This window comes from Coptis chinensis, chromosome 7 (assembly GCF_015680905.1).
Source record: "Coptis chinensis isolate HL-2020 chromosome 7, ASM1568090v1, whole genome shotgun sequence".
Classification (NCBI taxonomy): domain Eukaryota; kingdom Viridiplantae; phylum Streptophyta; class Magnoliopsida; order Ranunculales; family Ranunculaceae; genus Coptis; species Coptis chinensis.
The window spans coordinates 4,332,075-4,355,345 of NC_141462.1; the positions used below are offsets into that span (position 1 = coordinate 4,332,075).

Consider the following 23,271-nt stretch of genomic DNA (forward strand, 5'->3'; position numbering starts at 1 on the left):
ATAATACAAGTACTGGTTGTAAAATATCTCCAGCTTCAGTTTTTCATGTATTGTAGATTTGTAGTACAATGATACAATCCACTCAATCCAGATGAATGGTCTGATTACTGATTGACTAGCAACTGACAAAACATTGCATAGTAATAAGGATTAGAAAACAACCACCTAGACATGAAGTATCAATCAATCGTACAATGACTAGAATCAATAAAATTATTTCTTTTATTTCTTTCTGAATTCAGAGAGTTGATGAACAAGAATAACCAATTCTTAAAACAATTTACACAATTAAGGGATTAACGATTACTAACAAGAGTTCTACAAACAAAAACGTCTAAACAATACTAGTAGAAGATCTCCTTAGCAATACTCCATTCACACTAGGAAGGTTGCTTGCATTTGCCAACTTCTAACTTTCTAAGTAGCCTAGCACTCAAGAACAGCAACTCGGGCAACGAAGCAATCCGTTTTCATTGCAATCCAAGCATCTCGTCAACTGCCCATCTTCCTCGACAAACACCTTTCGACTTCCACTACAACTCGAACATGGAACAAACCTTGCATCACCACAGTTTTCACAAACAAAACCAGGATCCTGAACTGGAAAATCTTGTACAAGTTTAGCCAACTCTCCATCTTCATGAAGTTGCTTAACTTCCTCCACTCCACCCAAATATCCCCCCTTGATAAAAACTTGAGGCAAACTGACACTACTCTTATCCAATGCAGTCTGCAACTCTTTCCTATAAGCTGAATCCATTATAATGTCACGTTCATCAACCGGAACTCTAAGACCCTTAAAAATAGTCCTAACAATGCAGCAATCTTCATAAGTCCTTCGTATACCTCGCAAACTAGTGTAATAAATCACAATTCTATCTTCAGTACCTGGTAACTGAACCTTATTATCAACCAAATGCATAACTTTATCCTCACAAACTGGAGATCTCATAATTTTATTATGATTAAACCCCGTTTTTTTCGCCAACTCGGCTTTTCTAAAACTAGATGCAACATTTGAATCCATTTCAGCTAATATCAACTCTTCAGACAAATGTTGCCACAATGGTTTTATAGAATTCTCTAATGGAACTTCATGAACATCACTAATATCAAAATAATTCATTTTCATTGACTGATACGAATCTCGATAATTCTTCTTCACTTTCCCATTAACTAAACTAGTCTTACTTTTATCAAGTTGAGATCTTTTCACCTTATCCAATGAAGGGCTCGCCTCAAAATGGTCTAAACCTTCATCTAGACCAGCCATGAGTTCCCAAGTATTGATAACAGAATCAGGTGATGGATATTCTTCAAAATGGTTGTTTTGCAGTTTAGTAGGTGTAGAAGAAGAAGAGTAAGAAGAAGAAGAAGAAGTTGTAAGATGTTTTGAGTGGTTGGAATTTTCTTCTTCAATGAGAATAAGAGAACCATAAGTAGTTGAAGTAAGAGAAACTAAATGATGTGTGTCACCTTTTTTCACAGGTGGGTGGTGAACAAAATGATTTGGAAGTGATATTGTTCTTGGTACTGAAGAAAGTAAAGTATCTGGTCGAGAAGCAGAACAGCCCATTTGATAGAGAACAAGTTTTTGTTGGTTTTAGCTGAAAATGAGGATGGATGTGAAACTGAAAGCGTGTGTAATGGCGAGTTTGAAGAAGAAAGTGTTGAACGACGAGAGAGAAGTGGGAGAGAGGGAGTGATCAAAGAGTAGTACGCGCGTAATAGTAGTTAGAATTGCAGTTGAGGTTGTTGGTTATATTTAATTATTTTTAAGATGACCTTCAATGGTCATTTTAATTATATGATATATTTTTAGGTGTCAATTTTTAATGGTCATTTTAATTAAAGAATTGCACATGGTTTAATGACTTTAATCACTTTATCCATGTTTTGAAAGGATTAAAAACAAGGGAATGTATAAAGAGGCATGTGTTAGTGTTACTTAATGCTATCTTTAAGTCAAAGAGTTTGGGCGTTAAGAAAAATCAATGTTATTTAAACTCACAAAGAAAAGTAATGCCAGCAGCTTTGATAAATTGCATTGAGGGATAAGACAATAGATGATATTCGTCAATTTTTCTCCACTTTCGAAAACATATCCCTCATCCACATATACAAAGAAGGAAATGCTACGGCAGACACACTGGTACAATATGACATTTCTTTAGCGCGATACATGAACTGGCATGGTAGACTTCCAGATATCATCTGTAAAGATTTCTATTTCGACTGTATGGGTGTTTCTACGCCCCGTTTAGTTTAAATAATATGTAAAATATTTGAGAAAAAAAAAAAAAAAAAAAGGCAAATCAGCAATGTTCTTTTCATATTAAGCCATAATCACCACATAAATGAATCTGTCTGTATTGTGAGTTTTAATAGACATTTGTATAATTTTATCCATTCATAATAGTTCGTCTGCTCCTACTTTCGTTAGATGTTAATTAGAGACTGGCACATTTATGAGTTATATATCCGATCCAATGAGTGAAAAGCTTCGGTCCAATGAGGGAAGTTGAGCTAGCTTCATTTATACACTGCACCAAACCAAGATGGACAATTGATTATGTGAAGGACCACTAAGAAAACAATGCACTCCATATTCATCCAAACCAGCAGACACTGATGTTGAAGTTTGCTGGAATGATGGTTCATTCTCAACTCCAAGAACACTGTACGAAGTCTTTGTCATATTACAAAAAGATAACTTCTATTATTGAAACAATTTAATTTATATATTTTGTATGACACCAATGATATTTAGCTTTTTCTGCTAAAATATCTGGTTTAGTTTATACTGCAGGTCCTGTATTCGTCTGTTTAACTGCCAATCGTTTTGTGTAAAATTAGAAGTACTTGGATCAGATATCATACCAGTTCATAAATTGATTACTGAAAATGGTCTATCCAAAATCGTTATTGATTTATTGACTGCTTGTTTATGATTAACTGGTACAGTGGTACAAGTACATGATACATATACTAAGTATTTTCTTCCCTATAGTTTCAATCCATACCGGCTTCCTCATATAAGTCATAGCAGGAGTTGAGTTGAACATATAATTTTCTCTATTATAAAAGTGTGTGTAGGATATGTACCAATGTTGGATTGTTTGGCAATGGTCATGAGAGTTTGTAATGAAGAATATAACTGGTTTTATTTTCATGCTAATATTGTTTGAAATTACTCTATCCCTCAAAACTAATTCTCATGAGTCATGACCATCTTTACGGAATAAAATCTCATGACCATCATTTGTTTAGGATGCTTATTCATTGGTTTGTTACTTTGTTATGAGATTGATTGCTTATCTTTCGTCCAAATGGTTATCAACAATATTTTATTTTTTATTTTTCAGTGGTTATGTTATTTGAACTCACTCTTTTTCTATGGTTATCAACAATATTTTATTTTTTATTTTTCAGTGGTTATGTTATTTGAACTCACTCTTTTTCTTGGGTGTTTTTGAAATGTTGGAGGAAATTGAATTAAGATGTGATTAAGAACTAAAGTATTACGTTTGAAGAGTAAGATTAATCAATCATATTAAACTATGAGTTTCTTAGATAGTTGTTCCAAGAGACACCTTTTACCATTTTACTGGTTGTCTCCTTGCTTATGGAAGTGCTGTAAATTAAATAAATATTCAATATTGATAGTAACCTATTGCGGTCACTGCACCGAATAGTGATAAAGTGGTATGAGGCGCCAGCCATCACAATCTTCTTTTAAGTTAAGTAAGCGATACCATCTACGGGTTCAAAACAACCAAATGCGGAGTATGCGACGATTTTACTGGTTGTCTCCTTACTTATGCAAGTGTTGTAATTATAAATATTCAATCTTGATAGTAACCTATTTTCATATTGAAAATAACTCGAAATGTAGGTACGGACATCGTCAACAATCAAGTTTTCAATTTTCACTTTTTTTTTTTTTTTTTTGAGCAAACCAGTCCCTAAGCTACACATACACAATTCTACAACCTTGCCGAGGGGCCTGTCCACCTCTAAAACATACATTACGTTGTAACAAGTATAGCCTGGCGTCACTACACCATTCTACAACCTTGGCGAGGGGCCTGTCCACCTCTAAAACATACATTACGTTGTAGCAAGTATAGCCTGCCTTCACTACACCATGAAAGTACCATCCGCCCAAGAAAAGAATAGTGATAAAGGGGTCCGAGGCGCCATCACAAGCTTCTTTTAAGTTAAGTAAGCGATACTCATCTATGGGTTCAAAACAACCAGCAGTGAAAGTGGAGGCGGCGTATGGGCTGGCGCGGACGACAGCAGTGGCGGGGCTCAAAAGCCAAGGCTATGGAAGATAGGACCCGGCTAACTCGAATCAATCACTCTATGCTTTCGTCTCCTTTCTTTAAAGAGATGGCAAATCGGGGTGAGGTCTCGGTAGATGTGGATGTCTTTTCTTTTTTTAGTGCTTTTTCAGCGAACGGAGGCACTTGGTTGGCAAAACCTATTCCGAGGGGGAGAGGTTAAGCGTAGGAAGTTAGCAAATGAGCAGTGCGGTCAAAGCCTGACAGAAGTTTTCAATAGGAGATTCCGCATTTCATTCAAAGGAGTTATGAGAGAAGGGGCCTTAGCGCGCCTGTAGCAAGGCAAGAGACGGCTCAGTGCTTCACTATCAAACCAGTTCACAAGACCCAGGAGACCACTTTAAGGAGTTCTTGGTAAGACTCGGTATGACGCAACCACATTCAAGAAGCAATCGGAGGAGGATGCAGTCGTCCATTGGGCAACTCAATCAAGTAAGAGTTCTAAAGTGCAATGTCCGGTTCTGGACAAGAGATGTAAGTGCTGCGATAACGAGCTATAAGGGGAAGGTTTACAGATCGAGCGAAAAAACCACTGCTCAAAGTCGGCATTGAAGCAACTACATGAGATGGAAAGCTACCCTCCACGTGGGGCAGAGGAGAGGCTCTTAGGCCGGTTAGATAAAGAAAGGGCCTACGCAGGCAGGAGCTTTGTATTAGGCCAGTCAAGCAGTAGTCGAGGAATGTGAAATCTGTGGGATATTATGGCGTGGGTCGAATCCACTTAGAAATGGCTAGTTTGAGCCTTCCTTCACTGCTTTCTATGCTATGGCAGGGGGAGCTCGATCCTCATTGGCCATGCACCAATGCTTGAAAGCCGTAGTGCACTACTAGCTAACCTAACAGAGGCCGTGCCATCACCAGACCATAAAGAACAACCTGCCGAACCAGACTCCACTACATTCGCTACTGAACACCAGTACTTCGCACGAGCCCCATCTTGATTAAGAAATGAAACAAGCTACGCAAACTCCTATATGAAAGGAACTCAATTCCTTTCAGGCCGAAGACTCGTTAGGCAGAGTTTCTACTCGCTATACTAAACTACCACATTTGTTGTTCTACTAATGTAATAAAAGTTACAATCAAAATACTGAAATAGCGTGACAGTCTCTCCCATGAAAGTAACTTCTTTATGTGTAGTCGTCTCACCATCTCTAGTCCTCTGCCTCGTCTGGATTCGCAGCTCCAGCTCTGCCGTGTCCAAATATTTTTTATCATTTTCAAATATTTGATACGCCAATGAATGTTGTACCAGTAAACTTAAACTGAAAAATCTAATAAAAAAGATCAGATATACCCTTACCGAATCACAGTAAACAAAACTCGAGAAATCCCAGTTCAGAATCCTTGTGTGCTACTATAAACTAGTTAGTGATTTCACATTTCTTTAGTACTACAATTTATGATTTTCAAAGTTTCTAACTCCAACTCCTTCTGGGGATCCAATTTGAAAAAATGCCAGCTTGAATCATGGAAAGCTCTAAAAAAATCATCAGAAACAACATCAACTCCAACTTCAACTGAAAACCTTCTAACACCCAAAACAAATCTCGCAGAATCGACTATGACAGAGTTTTTAAACTCTGACACATACTGCTCATACTTTTCGAAGCTGTTTCCAAACAATACCATCTGATTCAAATTTTCTGGACGCCAATTTGCCTGCAATAGATTGTCATACAATACTGCCTCACAATGTGGCATGAAGAACATTGTTGGCTTCACAGCTTGTCTACGTCCTTGCTCGTTCACCTTGAGCACAGTACAACCCAAAGCTTCCAATGCATTGGTTTCTGTTGTCGAAAGAACTGGATCAAACACCTCAATGTCTCCAATCCAATCAAACTTTCTCTTAATCAAGATTGCAAAAGACAACTGCAACCTAGGACAATCATATGACTCAATGCTGCCAATACCATAAATCACCATCTGCATTTTAGTTTCAGAACCCAATATCCTTAAAAAGTAGGTAAGCACTTCAAGTGTTTCCATTTGATCAAGAAAAGTTGTGTAGAAATCAGAATTTTCTAGTTTTCTTATACACATGTGCATTTTCTGCATCAGTTTCGATTCTCTTTCAACGTCAATCTCCAAATCAGTCGGGGTCCATTGTTGTTGTTGTTCAGTAATTCCAGTTTTGGGGAGATACCTTTTTTCTGTCTGCCACGGCGAGGAGTAACAATCGTCCAGTCAGCCATGACAAGTCTAACTAATTAAGTTAAGTAGTAAAATGTCTTGATTTAGATCCTGTATCAAAATTAAACTCAGTTTTAATGATTATATATGTTTATATTAAACTTGGTAATTTGTTAGAGAGAGAGACGGGGAGAGAAAAGAGTACCTTGCTAATATGTTGGGCGGCGGACAAGAATCAAGAGAGAGAGTGATTTTTTTCGCTCCAACCGATATTTCATTGGTAAAACAAGTGCAACATCCAATAAGGCTTCACCACGTGGAACGTGAGAGTTTAGCATAACAGACTCACCACTCACACTTATTTTACCTACGTGAGTAAATGTAATCTCCGGCATGGTTGCAATGATACCATGATTATTTAGCACACCTCTCTATCCAGTTGATATTAGATCGGCAAGCTATTGTTTTGGAAAATTGTTTGTTTCTATAATTCTATTACATCTAAGTTGAGAATTGAGATGTGTTGAGGTATTGGAGAAAACTAAATATTCTAGTTCTGATAAACTAAACTTAAAATTTCGGTTAGTTTTGTGTTTCTTGTCATTGGATAGATTTATGTATTTTTAAACTAAACTTTCATACCGGTGGAGGCGATACTGCGCAACAACATGTAAGATTTTCCTGCTCCTGATGATAGAACATATTCATTCAAAAACTGAATTAGCCTGCTTGTATGGAAAAGAAAAAATTAATTAAGGAAAAGAAAAAATTAATTAATTAAGTAGTTATGATTTGAGGGTTTTTATATAGTAAGATTTTCCAATTTATGTAGTAGCTTTTTATATACAAACCCTTCTATGGAAAAGAAAAAATACATTAAGATTAGAGGGTTTTTGTATAGTAGGATTTTCCGTAGTAGGCTTTTTATATACAAAATGATTTGAAGGGTAGAGGGGAGGAGATATAAATCAATTCTGGCTCAAAAATGATTAAAAAGTTTAGGCTTAAGTGAAAAGAAAGTCGGTAACAAACACATGCTATAGTGCTCACAGCAACCCAAGAAGATGAGTAATACATGGCAACGCTTCATCTAAATAGAATATGGAATTAAGGTTACATATCACTAAAGTTATTTAAGCATTATATGGTACACTTCTCTCTTTTCCACATATTTGCCATACCGGGATATAACTTTAGGTATATTTCAATTTAACAAAACTTCTGTCACAAACGTGACAACTGGCTGCAAAGCAGAAAGTAGAATTCAATCTGATGATTTTCTCTTTTTTCGCGATTTCGTCTTCTTTCTTGTGGAATCATCTCCGTCTTCATTCAACAAATGATTATATTCTTCAAGACTAGCAAATGGAGATGCACCCATCTTTCCCCGAGACTTCCGCTTTCCCTTTCTTTTGTTGAAACTGTGTGTCTCATCACCATCCTCTTCACTAAAACCATCTGCATCCCCAACATCGACATGATCTAAACCATCACTCTCGTCACCATCTCCTTCAGCCAGATCTGAAGGGGCGTCTGTTTCTGCATCACTGTCACTACCAATCAAATCATCATCGTCATCATTAGCAACTTGTTCAAGGTCATCATAATCATAACCACCATCGGCATCCAGAGAAATATCCCCAGAATCCAACATGTTATCAATCTCCTCATTGTCACTTTCATCACCGCCGATCTCCTCATCGCTTTCGTTGTCTCCACCAACTCCAAATAATTCTTCAGTGGCCTCATCCTCCATTGCTGCCTTTTTCTTCTTCTTCTTCTTGGGCTTCTTTGAGGAATTCATTTTGTTCATGTAGAACTTGTGGAAGACGAGATCTTCTGGGGGTACATCCACCTCAGCAAGCGAGATGATCTCAGGTCCAATCAAGTGGTTGCTTGTATCTAGCTGCAAAGAATATATATATTGAAATTCTCAAAATGTTCCTTTGCATTGTCATATTGCCACATAAAATTAGCTTTTAATAAAAAAAAATACTCTTTAACTGAAAGGTTATCATTAAACTTTACTAAGAAAGTAATACAAAGGCCATTCTAAGTTTCGTGGACATTATAAATGGAACCCGAAAGAGAGTTTTTGAAAGGGTTTCAATGTTTTGAGGGATTCAATTATAAATAGGATCATAGGCAAAACTATTAGTAAACTGATAAAACTCGACTTGAGGCTAACCTTCTTCGATGGTTCAATCTGAGAACCACCATGCCATGTTGTTTGCTTCGGTTTCTTCTCCATCAACTTGTCCAAAAAGGCAGTAAGCGAGAGATCATTTAAAGGGTTTCCATTGTAGACGATGTTGGCCCCAGAAAGAAGCGTCCTAGCCATAGTAGACACCGATGGATGCACATGTGACGCTAGTACCATCAGCTCCCACCAACTTGCACGCTCAGCATGACTGTTAATCACCAAAAAGAGAAAGATTGACTGAGCAAATCCAACAAAATGATAGGGCAGAAGACATTAGATCAACAGAACATTCCCCCCCCCCCCCTTATTTTTCAGTTCAGGCATCATATTGATATGCTTCATTCAGAGTTCTGTTATACTGATAAAGAAATTGATGTGATGCACAACTGGATCTACTAATAAAAAAAGGATATGTAAACAACCAATAATCATTGAAAATTAACAGGAAGGTACCAGTAAGATGGCTCCCTATGCCGCGGATCATAATTGCCAGGCAGTGAAGACCATACATTGGATAATGAAGGCTTGTCTTTGTCACCATTGGTAGCAGTCTTAAATTCATTGTCATCACTTACACTCTCTTTTCTTAAAAAGTCATCTCCTCCATCAGAAACATCGGAGTCAGATGAGACAGAATCATCTTTAACCTCCGAATCAGAAGATATACCACTGTCAGATTTGAGATCGTTGTTTCCATTAGGAATAATCTTATCAGTATTTTCTGGCTGCTTAGGTGCCTCAATTTCTGGGCCAGCCTCAGGTTCTTCTACGATATCCTCAAAATGTTCGAGTTCTTCATCAGCTGACTCGTTCTGAAGCATCAGATTCCTTTTTCAAGAAAGGTACACCAAGTTTCAGACACGATAGGGCTTTGATTAACTTATTATTATTTAACAACAAAGTCAAAGTTGTTACATTTCGCTACTATAGAAATCAATCAATGGAGAGTCATAAAAAGCTTTACCATAATGGTGGCCTTGCTTTGAGAACTTCAGACAGAAGAAAGAGGCATCCACAGGCAAATTGAGGGGGCTGCTGAAGCGCAACCTGTCCAAATAGATGAAAAGTTAATCTTTGTTGAAAATTCGGTATCTGAAAGAAGGGCGTCAAGGTGAACTACAGGCCAATGTACTTCAGCAAAATCATGTCAACTACTAGTCTTCAGTAATTCAAATTTTAACCACTGAAGTTTGTGTTCCATGTGATTATCTATCTCTAATCTCCTGTCATGATCTTAATGCCCTTCCTAAATTTCCTTGTCATATTATCTGGGGTTCTAAAGTTCCGTCAAAAGTTGCCTTTTTTGTTTGGTGTGCATCTCTTGGTAAAATCTTGACTATTGACAATCTCAGAAAAAGACGTGTCAAAGAAGTTATTGTCAACTTTTGTCCGTTGTGTTTAAGAGATGGGGAGTCTGTGAATCATATTCTTTTGAGAGTCCACTATGAGAAGGGGAGACGACTTTGGAGCATGTTGCCTTTTGCGATTTTGTGGGGCATTTGGTTGGACAAGAATCAGAGACACTTTGAAGGAGCAACAACGCCTATGGAAAAAGTTGTGTTGGCAATCAAAACTCTTTTATATTTCTGGTCAAAGGTGCATATTGAGACACAAGACATACCTTTTGGGGCGTTGGTGTTTCGATGGGAATCCATCATGAGATGATCGGGCTAAGAGACTTGTCACTTCATGTTTTTTTCATTTCTTTTCTTTTCTATATGTATGTAATGGAGGATATCTCATCCTTATATATCTATCTTTAATTATATTAATAAAATTATACTTTACAAATATAAAAAAAAAAAAAAAAACTATCTCTTCTTTATATCACATGCAAGATTCCAAACATTAACTGATGGTGCGAAGAAAAGGTCACTTTCTGTCCTCTCTTACTTTATTATAATCAGCGACATTAATATATAGGTAACAAACGGGCTCCTTTCCAGATAAATGAAAATTTCGTATTTAAAAGTTTGCAATATCTCAAGTTCCATGATGAACTGAAAGGGATTTGGATACATGGAGACACACATAGACGAACAAAGAGAAAAGGAGAGGTCCAGATTTCACAGGTAATACATATATCTTGCCTCTTCACGAAAACAAAACTTTTCTAACATGTGTGTTCCTCATAATCTTTCGAAAATGGTTAAGACAAATGATCCGCTTCCTTACTCATGAGCAATAAATACAAATTACAAGAAAGCAAGAACTAAATCCACACAATCCGTGAACAGACATATAGAATTTAACACAAAGAATATATGAACCAACTACTGACATAATTCTTGAACAGTATTAGCACCGATCAAAGAAGAAAAGGTAAATATAATAACACACAGTAAATTAATAATCTGAATCTAGTCAGAAAAATACGGAAGAATCTATACAACAAACCTGCATGAGACGCTTCGAAAAGGCTGCCACACGCTTCAAATTAACGTCACTTTTCATAGCTCTGAGAAGTAGCCCAATAAACATTTCTGCCTGAAATTTTGCCAAGTGTAATACTGTGAATTTGTGAAAGACTATTACCAAACAGAAAGAAAATCATCACATACATTTTAAATGACTGAATAGAAACGCATGCACCCCTCCCATCAAACCGATCAACTTAATTCTTCTTTGTTTTGGTCGATAAATGAGATTTATTTAGAATATCATTGTGTGAGAGGTTCACACTACCCAACAGTAGTTACATCAAAGCTGCACTGTAGCTTCCCAATTAGTTAAAAGTTAAAACTGAATAAAAAATCACATTCCTAACAGTAGGAAGATGAGATAGTGAGATACCCAACCCCAAAGAACATTTAAAAACATAAATAAATAAATAAGAACAAAAAAAAATCGAAGGTTACACAAATTGGGTAAGAGCATTTTCATATAGCACACACTATTGCACCAATGCTAGCAACATGTTGTACTCTCAATAAGGTCCATTAAGACCTGCAAGGCACCCACCCCGTCAAGTAGTTTCCCTTCCACTAATATGTAAACTAAATTCCTTGACCAAAATTGGAAAGTAGGTTTTCTTCAAAGGCTTAATTGTCCTAGTCATCTTATTCATTGTCATTGGGTCTAAAGTATGAACCATGTCCTCCTCGTGTGACCGCAGAGTAACATCCTTAATTTCAAAAGGAGACTTGGGTATCAATCTGCCATGTAGACTACCATTCTAAGAAAATCAAGGTTCCAGTTCAAGCTCAGGCTAACATCAAGAAGTATGGACGGTGAGGGGCAGTCACTAGATGATGCATTTAATGGAGGGAGACCCATGCAAAGAATTGTCACCTAGCCAGCTATCCTCTATAGATGAACATTATTCCCTCTCCAAACCTCGAAGAGAACATCTCTAATTAAGTCTTCCTGGACTCCAAGAAAATCATCAATCCCAAATTAGCTATACATCAAGTATCAACTTGTACCAGTTGAAGATGTTATGCACCATTGAGAAACAGTCTTGAAGTGAATAAATTAGAAGGAACGAGAAGTAAGATGCCTGAAATAACTAATATGCATTAAAACCTACCAAGTTGTGGTGATAATGAAGGCATTATTCTCATCTATAAAGCAAGATTGGAATGTTCATGACATATTAGCATCATTAATAGTTTATCTTATTATCTATGGTTTCATCAAAAACTCACATACCTTTGAAGAATTCATCACAGCAGGGAGTAGAAGTTTCGAATACAAAGCGCGATAAAATCTATCGCTAACAACCTGATTTTTGGAAGAAATTTTATCCAGAAGCATTAACGCCTGAACGCCGATATTGAAATTCTTTGAATGAACCTGCAAGGTGAAATATTCATATCGGCAGTGCAACAAAATTATTCAACCATTAAAAGAGAAGGAATTGGTCTTGTAATCATACTAAAGTTAATATCACCTTTCAATATCTTTCGAACAATGGTAAATTCCTATTCTAATTCAAATAAATTTAAACATATACGATTGAATCTCACCAATTTGAAAAGCATAGGCGTTTGAACTTCAACAACATCATCAGCTTCATCACTAGCAACGAAAGGAAATGCTCTGTTGACTCCCTGTGAAAGGAACACATTCCGAAAGTATCTCAGAATCAACCTGTAACCCAATGGATCGCTACAATAGCTAAAAATAAATATAAATAAAAGGAAAATAATGATATAGTTTTCCCAACATTAATGAATAATGGTATAAGAACCAGCTGAAAATTAACAATAATATGCACCAAAGGTTTTCTAAAATACAATTAGAAAACTGATACCCAGCTTGAGTACTACATGCTGTGGTTGACTGACCATATATTATGGATTCTTGACTGACTATATATTATGGGTTCATATTATAGTTTCCCTTGTGTCCTACAATGGAACATTGTCCAGTGGTTGACTTGCCGATCCAACAATCGTATGCCAAATGTAGCCCAATAAAGTAGCTAAACTAACTCCATCTACCACAACAATGACAAGCTGCGAGAACAATATTTTAATCGTAGCTCGGATACAATAGTTTGTTAACAGCTAGAGGTTCCTTAGACATATCAATAGCAATATATGATTTTACTGACCGTGAGAAGAGCCGATAGAAGTCGCGAATCCATTTCAACATTGGATTCCACTGGACCATCTTCTTTACCATTTCTAGGAGGTCTCTTAAACTTCTTATCCTCTTTGTTTTTCTCCAATCTGTTATTATTATCCGCCTCTATTAAAACCTGGAATATTAATGTTTCAATAAAGGAAAACAAGATTAGTCCAATCAGCAGAAGTTTTAATGCACTGAACAGATTTTCAGAACTAAAAAATTATAACGAAAACATGTGAGGATCGTAACCACAAACAACAAAACTCTTATACCTTAAAAAGTGCAAAATATACATCCACCAGACGCTTTGCAACCTTAGGCCCATCTCCTTTATGACTGAGGCGAACTTGGGTCAAAAAGTTAACCTGGAAAATTCCAAATAGTAATGTTTAAAATTATAGTTCTGATTTATACACTTTGCGGATTCTTGGGTCTTTTGCACACAGTTCAGATATTCTGGTTCTCTTGTTAGTGAGCTATGCACTTAGGATGTTTGTACATTGATGAAATGCAAATAAAGTGAATAGTGTTGTCATTTGCATTCTGTTGAATACCTTCTAATGATTTACAAACTTCATGAATAGCATACTAATATTTTATATAAAAGAAAGTTAATCACAGTATGAAGGTTATACATATTTATATACTAACAGTTTCCTCGCCAGTCTGTGTCCTTGTTTTTCAAGGCTTGGTGAGGAGGTTTTCAAAATAAAGACAGGTCCGATTGCCATGTGTAGTATCATAGGTTGTAGATAACCCACTGGGACAAAAACAGACCCACAGCTTAGAAATGAAGAGATGCCAGTATAACAATTACAACTTCATGTTTATCCGAATTAGCTACAAGTCTACATCAATGCAAAGAACATTAGACAAAAGAACATACAGCGTGGTACTTTGACCGTAATCCCAAGTGAGGTCGAAAGAGAAAAGAGTCCACCTCGTCAATCACTACTGCCTGCAAGTAAAACACTTTTATTTTTAATTATACAAAACAAAAACACATACACACACACAAATCTAGTGTAGTGAAGACAAAAGTACTTGTAAGAACTAAACAAAGGAAACAATGAGATTTGACTGGTGCAATATAATTAACATAATTGCCTGTTTTCTCCATTGGAGCTATCTTAAAAATCCAACAGAATAAGACTGTAACATGTTAATTGTTCTTAAAAAAATCAACAAATTAGGACTATGTAACATGTTAATTGTTCTAAAAATAGCTGGAAACAGCACATTGACAAATTAGGACTATTGGAAAACAGGGAATAAACAAATTGGTAGCTTCTCTACCCTTCTAGCTAAAGCTCTATCCTTTGAATATGTTGTATTCTCCCCACATCACATTGACAAAATCTTTAAAACTTCGTGTGTAGACAAATTTCTGAAGGATCTGGTAACAATTGTGTGCATTGAGCAGAATTTCATAATAACGCATTAGAACATTTTATTTTCCCATCCTTCAAATCTCAAATTTTAGATTATAATAAATACGTCAACTGTTTCACTTTTCAAGGGTAGCATGGATGCCACTGCCATTTATTCTCTCCTTTCTTACCTCCAGTGGTCCTAACAAATTTTACATACCCCAAAAGGCTAGGGATATTTAATAAAGAACGAGCAAACATATAGATAGAGGATATACCTTCATATTGGGATGGGCAGATAAAAGATTTGTTATGTAAAAGTCTGCATTGGATGCACCTTTATTTTCAGGATCACCCAGCTGCAACAAATTGCTGAGTCAGTAAAGCTTAACAAGGTCAATAAACAGCTTATGTGTCACAAAAACAAACTCACACGGTTACACCTAGAATGTTCAGAATGAAGAAAATGAATGAGAGATGGAGAGCAACATGCACATGGACTCTGACAATAAAATACAATAAATCAACATTAACTTACTTTATTAACTAATGCAGATAGCAATCTTCGTTCTTGTTCTGATTTACTCCTCAGCAGGGCATACATTGTCTACAAAAAGGGATAAGTTTCTGACAATTAAGAAACTCAAAAACTTCCAAAAGCAAGATTGAAAACTTTAACTTTGGTTTATCAACCAGCTCGCAAAGAGATAATTATATTTCTACATAATCATTTCCATCAGGCTTTAAATTTCCCCCAAGTTACAGGAACATGTATCATGGCAAACAATTTTATTCTCTGTTGCTATTGAAACCAAAACATCGAATAAGTTACTCATATAATTGAGTAATTATCACCATTCAAACAAAAATAAATAGGAGTGCTTAACATATTATCCAAATTGATAAAATCACAGTGATGACAATCGTTTTCAAAATTGCAAATCTGTAATTCATAGCATGGCACTCAGGACAAAGGCTAATATCATACATAATACAAACAACCAACAAATGACAACCTAAATGGATTGATAGGATCTTAGAAAATTTGTGATAAAGAATAGCAAGTCAATAAATTGAGCAGTCTAACCTTTAATGCTTTATCTTTGAGGATAGGTAGCATATCTCGCGATGCTTCCTCAAGAGCAAAAACAAACCGCTCATACCTGCAATTCATTTTCAAAGTTATTCAAGTGCAAGTAAAAGAAGAAACACAAACAGCAAAAGGGAACCAAAAAATTGGCACTCAAATCTATGCCTAATCTTGGGCATTTTCAAAAATTGATGTCACGAAAACATTTATAGGGTTCAAGATGATGGCTTCTTGAAATGGAGGTTTAATGCTATATTACTACCAATTTGACGCTATAACTAGGAAATAAGGAAATGTATATCTTTGATTTTAGACTCATGAGCCTCATTCGATCCCACTTCTTCTCATTTCCAGGCTTTCACACAGGATGAGTGCATTGAGTGGAGGCTTTGTACTACATTACTACCAATTTCTTTTACAAATAAATAACCTCATTCATATGTTCTACAAGAAGCCCCTAAAGTTTTCACCTCCTACCATCCATTCATTTCTCAAAGAGGGGAAAAATGTATACTTCCCCCTTCAAAATTTGTAGTGATACAACCATTACTCCAATACCATAAAGTGCCAAGCATATCAAAGATTCAAAGAATCATCCATCGTTTTGTTCTAATGTCGTTTAAACCTTTACAGTATCGAAAAAACTTAAGAAGTAGTGGGTAAAGTGAAGACATCCTATCACTTTATGCACACAACAAGAAATGAAAAAAAATGCATATATGAGCATTTGTAAGAATAAGAAGTAGTGTATATGCATGCCCATATACAAACACTTAACCAAAAAATAATAATTTCTAATAAACCTTTACCTCTGCTTTAAGCATTCTTCCCAATACCAAAAGAGTAAAAGAGAGTAACCATCTTTATTTTCCGGAAGATGATTCACCGGCCTCTGAATAAGAGTTTTCAACTTACAGTCTGGTAACAAACTGAAATGAGAAAGTTTTGGCAGTTAAACAAAATGCTTTAGTATCAAGAGAGCGCTGAAAGCAACTTAACGGAAAATTAAACTAACTAGGCACTAACCTCGACAAAAATAATTCCTTTAAAGCTTCAAATCCAGTCAACGCATGCCGCTTTCCCACCTTGGATGTCACCATTGCTGCATTGTCATCATACACATAAAACAATCAAAAATATTTTCGTTTTCACTTCGCATTCTATACACATACACATAATTCACTTATATTAACAGAAACTATTTGCTACTTTACCAAGAAGAGCATCAAGGGACTTAATATTTGCAATGGGATTCTCCCCAACCATAACCGCATACGCAGAAACCTTATCAATCGCAGTCCCTGACCTCTGAGTCGCCATAAGCATTTTCATATCACCACTATGCCCTCTAGACGAATCGAAATCCTGGGTAAACTGAACTAACAATCTCTCCCCAAGTTCCCTTTTCTTCTCAACTAAACTCTTCCACTCCAATACATTCCTCACTTCAATCTTCTTATTATTACTCCCATCTTTACCAAAAATCTTCACCTCCAACTCCAATGCATCCACATGCCAAACTCCCACTCCATTCGCCTTCACTAACGGTAACTTCGGAACATTCTTATACTTATTAAACGGTTTTGCATTATTTTCAACAACCCCTTTGTTCCTCTTCTCTGTTGCACTACTCTTGTAGTCTTTTTTCTGAAACTTTTTACTTCCTTCATTAAAAAGTTTTGCTTTTTCGGGTTTTTGAGATGGTTTTAAAGTCTGAGTGATTGGACTTTTGGGTTTTTGTTGTTGGGGTTTAAGGGGGCCAGTTTTTCGAAAATCTGAGTCATTGAAACCAGAGTTTGGAAGTGAAGAAGATGATAAGCCAAGTGATGAAGCAAAAGAAGCAACGTCTGATTTCAAAGCTTCTATGTCCTTTGGGTTTTCAGGTGTCGCCATTTTATTCTTCTTCATCGTTTGCAAAGTTCACTACTGTAGCGGCTCTTCTTAGGTTGAGCCTCGTTTTCCATTTTTTATTTCTGTTTTTTCTTGTTTTTCTACCATGGCTGGAAAATATCGTGGCGGTATATATCGATAAATCGGGAAATGTCGTCGATTTTCTATATATATACGGGATTTTAGCATGAATATATCGGAAGATGAACAACAATCAGTACTAGTATACTGCTATACATTGGGGGCGTGAGCGGAGAGGGGGAGTGGAGAGAGGAGAGTGAGAGATTGAGAGGGCATGGAGAGGGAGGGAGAGGGACGAAGAGAAGAGATGAGGAATGGAGACAGACCACCCAAATGACTTTTTGTCCACATAATCCCCCTCCGCTCAGAAGGTTCGCTCCGCTCACTTGATTAAACAAAATGGGTAATTTGAATTTTGTAAACAATAAAACTTATTATATTTGGATCACAAAAGTTACATACTTACAACAAATGCCAACATTTTCTTCTAAATCGATTAGCAATTTAACTATTACGATTGTTCAAGGGTTCCAACTGTTGCCAAAGTTATTGCCAGCACCTCTTTGAGTCATGGGTAGTGTGGCATCTCTTGGTGGTGTTGGAGTTCTACTTTGGAGATTGTTGTAGAAGTCATTTTGTTGTGCAGGACTATCAGGTGTGCTAAGTCCATCATGCAATGGTCCTGAGCCTACATATTGTTGCACCACCAATACTGACACTGTTGCCGCAAAGTCAGATGATGACAATAGGTCACCTATTGCACCCAACTCGGGGCACTCACTCCAGTCAGTGAGACCAGCGGTTAGAGGCGTTACCATGCCTTGTCCTCTTCCCACGATATATAGGTCATGGATGTTGTCAATGGACCGAATTGTTGCTACTGTCTCCTCTCCATTGTTGACTATCTTTTCTGTGTAGACAATAGATTCATTATTCACAGTTTTTAACCTGAAAGCATTTATGAATTCGTCATCATACTGCCTTTCTTTGTCATTATCAGTGATTACTGTGAGGATGCCTTTATCATTAGGGTCCTCATTGCTCTGGTATGCAGATTCTATTGCTTCATCACCTGGACCAATTAAAATATGACATGAATTAGATACATCTATATTCAGAGTTTCAGACCATAGTTTTTTTGTCAAATTCGATTATGAAGCATGAAACCATACTCATTGTAGTTTCAAATTACACACCGAACATTGGTAGAAAAGGTTTTGTCCTACTGCGCCCAACCATATTAATGACGAAAATAGTAAATCCTAAGAGGAACACAATAGGATCTACAGTTTTGGTTCTTAAATACTATGTAACCTAGCTAGATCAAATCCGACTCATTTCAATATTTCAATCCCCAATGTATAAGACAAATACTCTCTCTATGAAAGTCAATGAACTTGGCAAGCCTTGCACCTCCGATGATATCTTACTAGAGAGAGATTTAGTAACAAAAATGGTAAACAGTAAATAAACTTAAATAATGGAAAAGGGCGACATATTACTAGGAAAATATTCAGCTTCTCTAAACTTCTAATACCTGGAATAAACCTTATAACGGTAAGTGTAATGCCAGGGTGCTCTGCCATCCTTGTCGCATACGATAGGGATTCTCTATCATCAGGGCCTCCAAAAATAGAACCACAACATGATGGGAGATATGGCTAGCAGCTACTCTTGTTGAACCACCGAGACCTCGATCAACAAGTATACCAACTGAACAAGGAGCATTAGCCAAGACATTCTGGTTAATAATTCGATATGCTGGGTTGGTAGCCTCCATCCCTCCATCAACCGTTTGTTGCTTGTGGAAAGGGACAATAATGAGCGCAACTCGTTTATCATCAGCAAGGTTGCATATATCTTCATGCATGCTAGAGTACGGAGAGATGGCAGTGAGGGGTTGAACTGATACTCCACCTGCATTTTGTCAATATATTCAAATTAGACCAATAACGATGAACAATTTCAAAAGATTTTTCATGTTCATTGCATGAATAATGCACCGCTGGCATATACACATGTGGGGGGGAGTGGGTTACCTGCATGTTGCTCATAATTCTCAAATGCATTAATGATATGGTCAGACTGCGCTTGGGTCCGATTGACAGCATTACCACCAAGCTTGCGCGTGTTGTGAACAATTAGCATGGCTGACGCCCGGCCAGTTAGCTCCACTAGATGAAGGGCATAGACATAAATAGGGGATTTCTTGGTAGGGTGAGAGGCTTCCAAGAGATTTATGATAGTTGGAACATTGCGAGGTGTATGAATGCATGCTAAAATTCGTAGCTCTGAATCTGGTTTTGATTTCTGGATTGTCCTTCGCTTGTATGCAGCAAACCGTCTTGCAGGCTTGTAAATCATCATTATCGTGGGTGAGATGCAGCCTGTTGTTAAAACTGCAACTATAACCATGACCGCGAAAGCTGATTCATCTAAAACCTGTTCCATTAAATTTGTTGGTAAGAAACATACAGCAAAATAGCTATAGGAATATGTTTTTCTAGCTCACCTTCGGAAAGTAATAAAGAAAAAAATATTTTTTGACTAGAAACTTTAATTACCAGTCATTTTAAACATTTCAATCTACTGTGTGTTGTCCAAAATAAGAGAGTAACTTTCTCTGATATATCCAATTAATACTGTTAGTGAAAAAGTTCAGAGAGGAATGTACCTTCTGGTCCCTTCCGACGTTGAGAACAATCATTTCGATCAGACCTTTAGTGTTCATAAGGAGTCCAAGAGCAATTCCTTCATGAAATGGCATTTGGTAGTAAAGTGCAAGGAGTAAAGTGACACCCACCTTTGCAGCACAAGCCATTATTAGGATAAGCAGCAATATTCCTGCATGACTACCTTTCTGATGTATCTTTCCTATATCCGTCCTTAACCCACTTATAGCAAAGAAGAGTGGGAGAAGCAATCCAGATACAAAGTCCTCAAGCTTCTCAATTAATGCAGCGCCAAGTGGACCATTTGGTATTATAAGTCCATATACAAAAGCCCCAAAAATAGAATGTGTGCCAATAACATCAGTAGTGAAGCCACATATCATAACTCCAGTGAGTATGAGGCATATATAAACCTCATTGAAATTCTCTCCCTCTGGTGTCCTTTTAATGACCCAATTAATTGCAGGTCTAATGACGAATATGCATAGTAAAACAAAAGCAACACTTGATCCAAGCACACCAAAAGTAGCCATAGTTGGCGTATCCTTCTCAACTAAAGCAATAGCTACAGCAAGGATTATCCAAGCACACATATCATTAACAAGAGCAGAAGCCATGGCTACCCGTCCAAGTTCTGTGTTCAGTAATTTAAGCTCAGCAAGTATTCGAGCAAGTACTGGGAATGCTGTGACGGAGACTGCAACACCCAGGAAGAGAAGGTAGCTGGTATGGTTTTTATTTTGCGCATCCGCAATGAATGAGGCAGCAACCGTTCCTATCAGGAATGGGACAAGCATACCACAAAGAGCAATAACAACGGCCTTTCTACCTGTGCGCTTGATCACTGCAAGATCCATCTCCACCCCGACTAAGAACAGAAAGTACAGTAGTCCAAGATTTGCCATAGTCTCGAGCACCATTACACTCTTCAAAGGGAACAAACTGTTTTTAAACCATGTAAATTTTCCCAACACAGAAGGACCCAATATAATACCACCCTGAAAATATGTTATTATCGGGTTAATGCAATTTTGTAAACCACAATATATGCAAACAAAAGTAGTAAATTCAAGAAGGGCATTATTTTTCAAATGAGTAATAGCTAAATCTGTTTGAACTATAAATTTAGATTCCTACCAGATGAACTCAAGAAATTTAGTTCGACAAAAACAAACTCTGAATCTAAATCACGAAGGCACTGGTCTGGTGGTAGTACATTCATTTTCACATTCTATTTTAGTTTCTTTTATGCTTATTCCAAAATGAAGAAAAGGAAATGTATATCACATCCAATATTCCTATCTATTGGACACAACCCTTAAGGAGAAGGCTAAAAACTTAAACTACATGCATGTTTGCAAATCATAAACAATCTAGCTTTTTGTGTGCTGGTCCAATAAAGAATTACTCGCCCACATATATGTATGGTTAATGAATCCAATTCTGTTTTCTGCAATTTATAAATAAATGGATTGAGCTAGCTAATTTTGATATGTGCTTTTTATTTATTCAAGAAGACATGTTGATCCTTAAACAAGTATCTAGGACCACAACAGAAAAGAAAAAAAGTTAAAAACATATGCGTGAGTAACAAAAATTTAAGGCCTTGGACGATCGTTGTATACTCTTTCATATTGGTCTTCAACCGAGAATATACATCTTATGTAAAATATAATCATCCAACTCTTAAACAAGCACATTACAAGTATGTCAAATATAAACTTACTATTATCTCGGCAACGACCCTTGGCTGGCGTAATGGTCTGAGTAAGAAGACGAGTATTCGAGTGATTACAACAATGCAGAACGTTTGCAAAATGAAGACGGGAAGTGCATAATCAATCGGATTGTCTCCTTGCCATACGCCATTTGTTGTGACCATGCTTGGTGTATAGCATACAATGTTGGTTTCTGCTGCTTTTGTTCCATTTGACATTTTGGGCTTTCTTCTCTTCCTCTACCTTAATACAAAATATTTCTTTATCCCTTTTTCTGTGTTTCTAACAAAGAAAATTAGGAGAGGAAAAGAGAGGGAAAAAATATTATAAATGGAGTTCTATGATAAAAATAAAGTTGAAAAAAACAAATCAAGTCAAATCAAGAAGAAGAAAGGAACAGCATTGAAAGCTTGGGAAAAAAAATGCAAAGAAGAACTGAAAGAATGAATGCTTTGAATGGTAGGGAGTGTTAAATGGTTAACAGTGATCGGTAGCTGTTTATATGTCTATTTTTGGTTAATAGAGGTGGAACACTTCAGACCATTTCTTCTTTGAATTGAATTGGTGTTAAGCTGGTCTAAGGACCAAAAATGTAGGTCTGGCCTCAACATATCTGCTATCAAACTTTAATTTACTATCACAGAGATTAATGGTTAAGCAACAGTAAGCAAGGTAACAGACAGACCTAAATACCTAATGCATACGTTGATTATGCATCAATACGCACAACAAATTTGAAAATTGTATTTGTTGTATATTTCAATGCACAATCAACGACAGCTAGCAAATTCAAGGTTTCATTGTTAGGTAACTCGCGTTGTCACTTTGGATAATATCGACAGCATTCAACAGCCACTTCCGTTTGGAAAATCTGGTGGCAGCGACATGCATTACAGTACAGACAATGAAATAATTTCCTATGAACTATGCATGTTTTGTTGATCGACTATGCATGTCTTGGATACTACACGATCCCGTCTCAGGGGCTGATCATAGTTCATTATCTTTCTATTGTTTTGTTAATATAGGCGTCCGCGCCGTTTGGTGCTTCGTTCCAATTTACTCTGACCACAGACCCACAGTTGATCCATACTTGGCAAAACAGAGGGTGTGATTTTGTGAACAAAATTGTCTATTGGATTGAATTATTTAAGGCCTGGTGAGGCCAGCTCCGAAAATATTCCATTAGACGTATATTGGTCGATATTTCTGAAATATTGATGGTATATATCAGCATTGCAGAGCTCTTA

The 23,271-nt window shown here is 36.8% G+C and overlaps 4 protein-coding genes across 4 annotated transcripts; all 4 read right to left on the reverse strand.

The window, feature by feature from the left end:
- Positions 1-199: 199 nt before the first annotated feature.
- Positions 200-1,726, reverse strand: LOC147485377 (uncharacterized protein At3g28850-like). The gene has a single exon (XM_086569753.1). It carries the CDS (start codon positions 1,574-1,576, stop codon positions 434-436), a length of 1,143 nt encoding a protein of 380 aa, XP_086425879.1. The 5' UTR covers positions 1,577-1,726; the 3' UTR covers positions 200-433.
- A 2,354-nt stretch (positions 1,727-4,080) lies between these two features.
- LOC147485378 (protein SENSITIVITY TO RED LIGHT REDUCED 1-like) lies at positions 4,081-6,589 on the reverse strand. Its single transcript, XM_086572784.1, is given in 3 exon segments — positions 4,081-5,537; positions 5,650-6,500; positions 6,503-6,589. Coding segments are annotated over 2 exon segments (819 nt in total). The 5' UTR covers positions 6,545-6,589; the 3' UTR covers positions 4,081-5,537; positions 5,650-5,723.
- A 960-nt stretch (positions 6,590-7,549) lies between these two features.
- EDA25 (CCAAT-binding factor) lies at positions 7,550-17,691 on the reverse strand. The gene is made up of 16 exons (XM_086571268.1): positions 16,935-17,691; positions 16,747-16,822; positions 16,530-16,649; positions 15,718-15,793; positions 15,169-15,237; positions 14,909-14,989; positions 14,147-14,218; positions 13,533-13,625; positions 13,244-13,390; positions 12,654-12,737; positions 12,337-12,480; positions 11,083-11,172; positions 9,650-9,732; positions 9,139-9,513; positions 8,671-8,893; positions 7,550-8,388 (listed from the first exon to the last, which is right to left on the reverse strand). The coding sequence occupies exons 1-16, from the start codon at positions 17,626-17,628 to the stop codon at positions 7,747-7,749; spliced, it is 3,069 nt and encodes a 1,022-aa protein (XP_086427394.1). The 5' UTR covers positions 17,629-17,691; the 3' UTR covers positions 7,550-7,746.
- Positions 17,692-18,044: 353 nt separating this feature from the next.
- Positions 18,045-21,301, reverse strand: LOC147485380 (cation/H(+) antiporter 15-like). The gene is given in 5 exon segments (XM_086571599.1): positions 18,045-18,703; positions 19,169-19,264; positions 19,267-19,548; positions 19,671-20,073; positions 20,306-21,301. Coding segments are annotated over 5 exon segments (2,250 nt in total). The 5' UTR covers positions 21,224-21,301; the 3' UTR covers positions 18,045-18,152.
- Between the last annotated feature and the right edge of the window lie 1,970 nt (positions 21,302-23,271).

Excerpts from the sequence above, each read along its gene's own strand:
- LOC147485377 (XM_086569753.1), bottom strand. The coding sequence starts at position 1,576 with ATGGGCTGTTCTGCTTCTCGACCAGATACTTTACTTTCTTCAGTACCA.
- EDA25 (XM_086571268.1), bottom strand. The coding sequence starts at position 17,628 with ATGAAGAAGAATAAAATGGCGACACCTGAAAACCCAAAGGACATAGAA. Across the intron at positions 14,990-15,168 it reads TATCTGCATTAGTTAATAAA|CTGGGTGATCCTGAAAATAA; the intron begins GTAAGTTAATGT and ends AATTTGTTGCAG. Across the intron at positions 13,626-14,146 it reads TACGGTCAAAGTACCACGCT|GTTAACTTTTTGACCCAAGT; the intron begins GTATGTTCTTTT and ends GGAATTTTCCAG.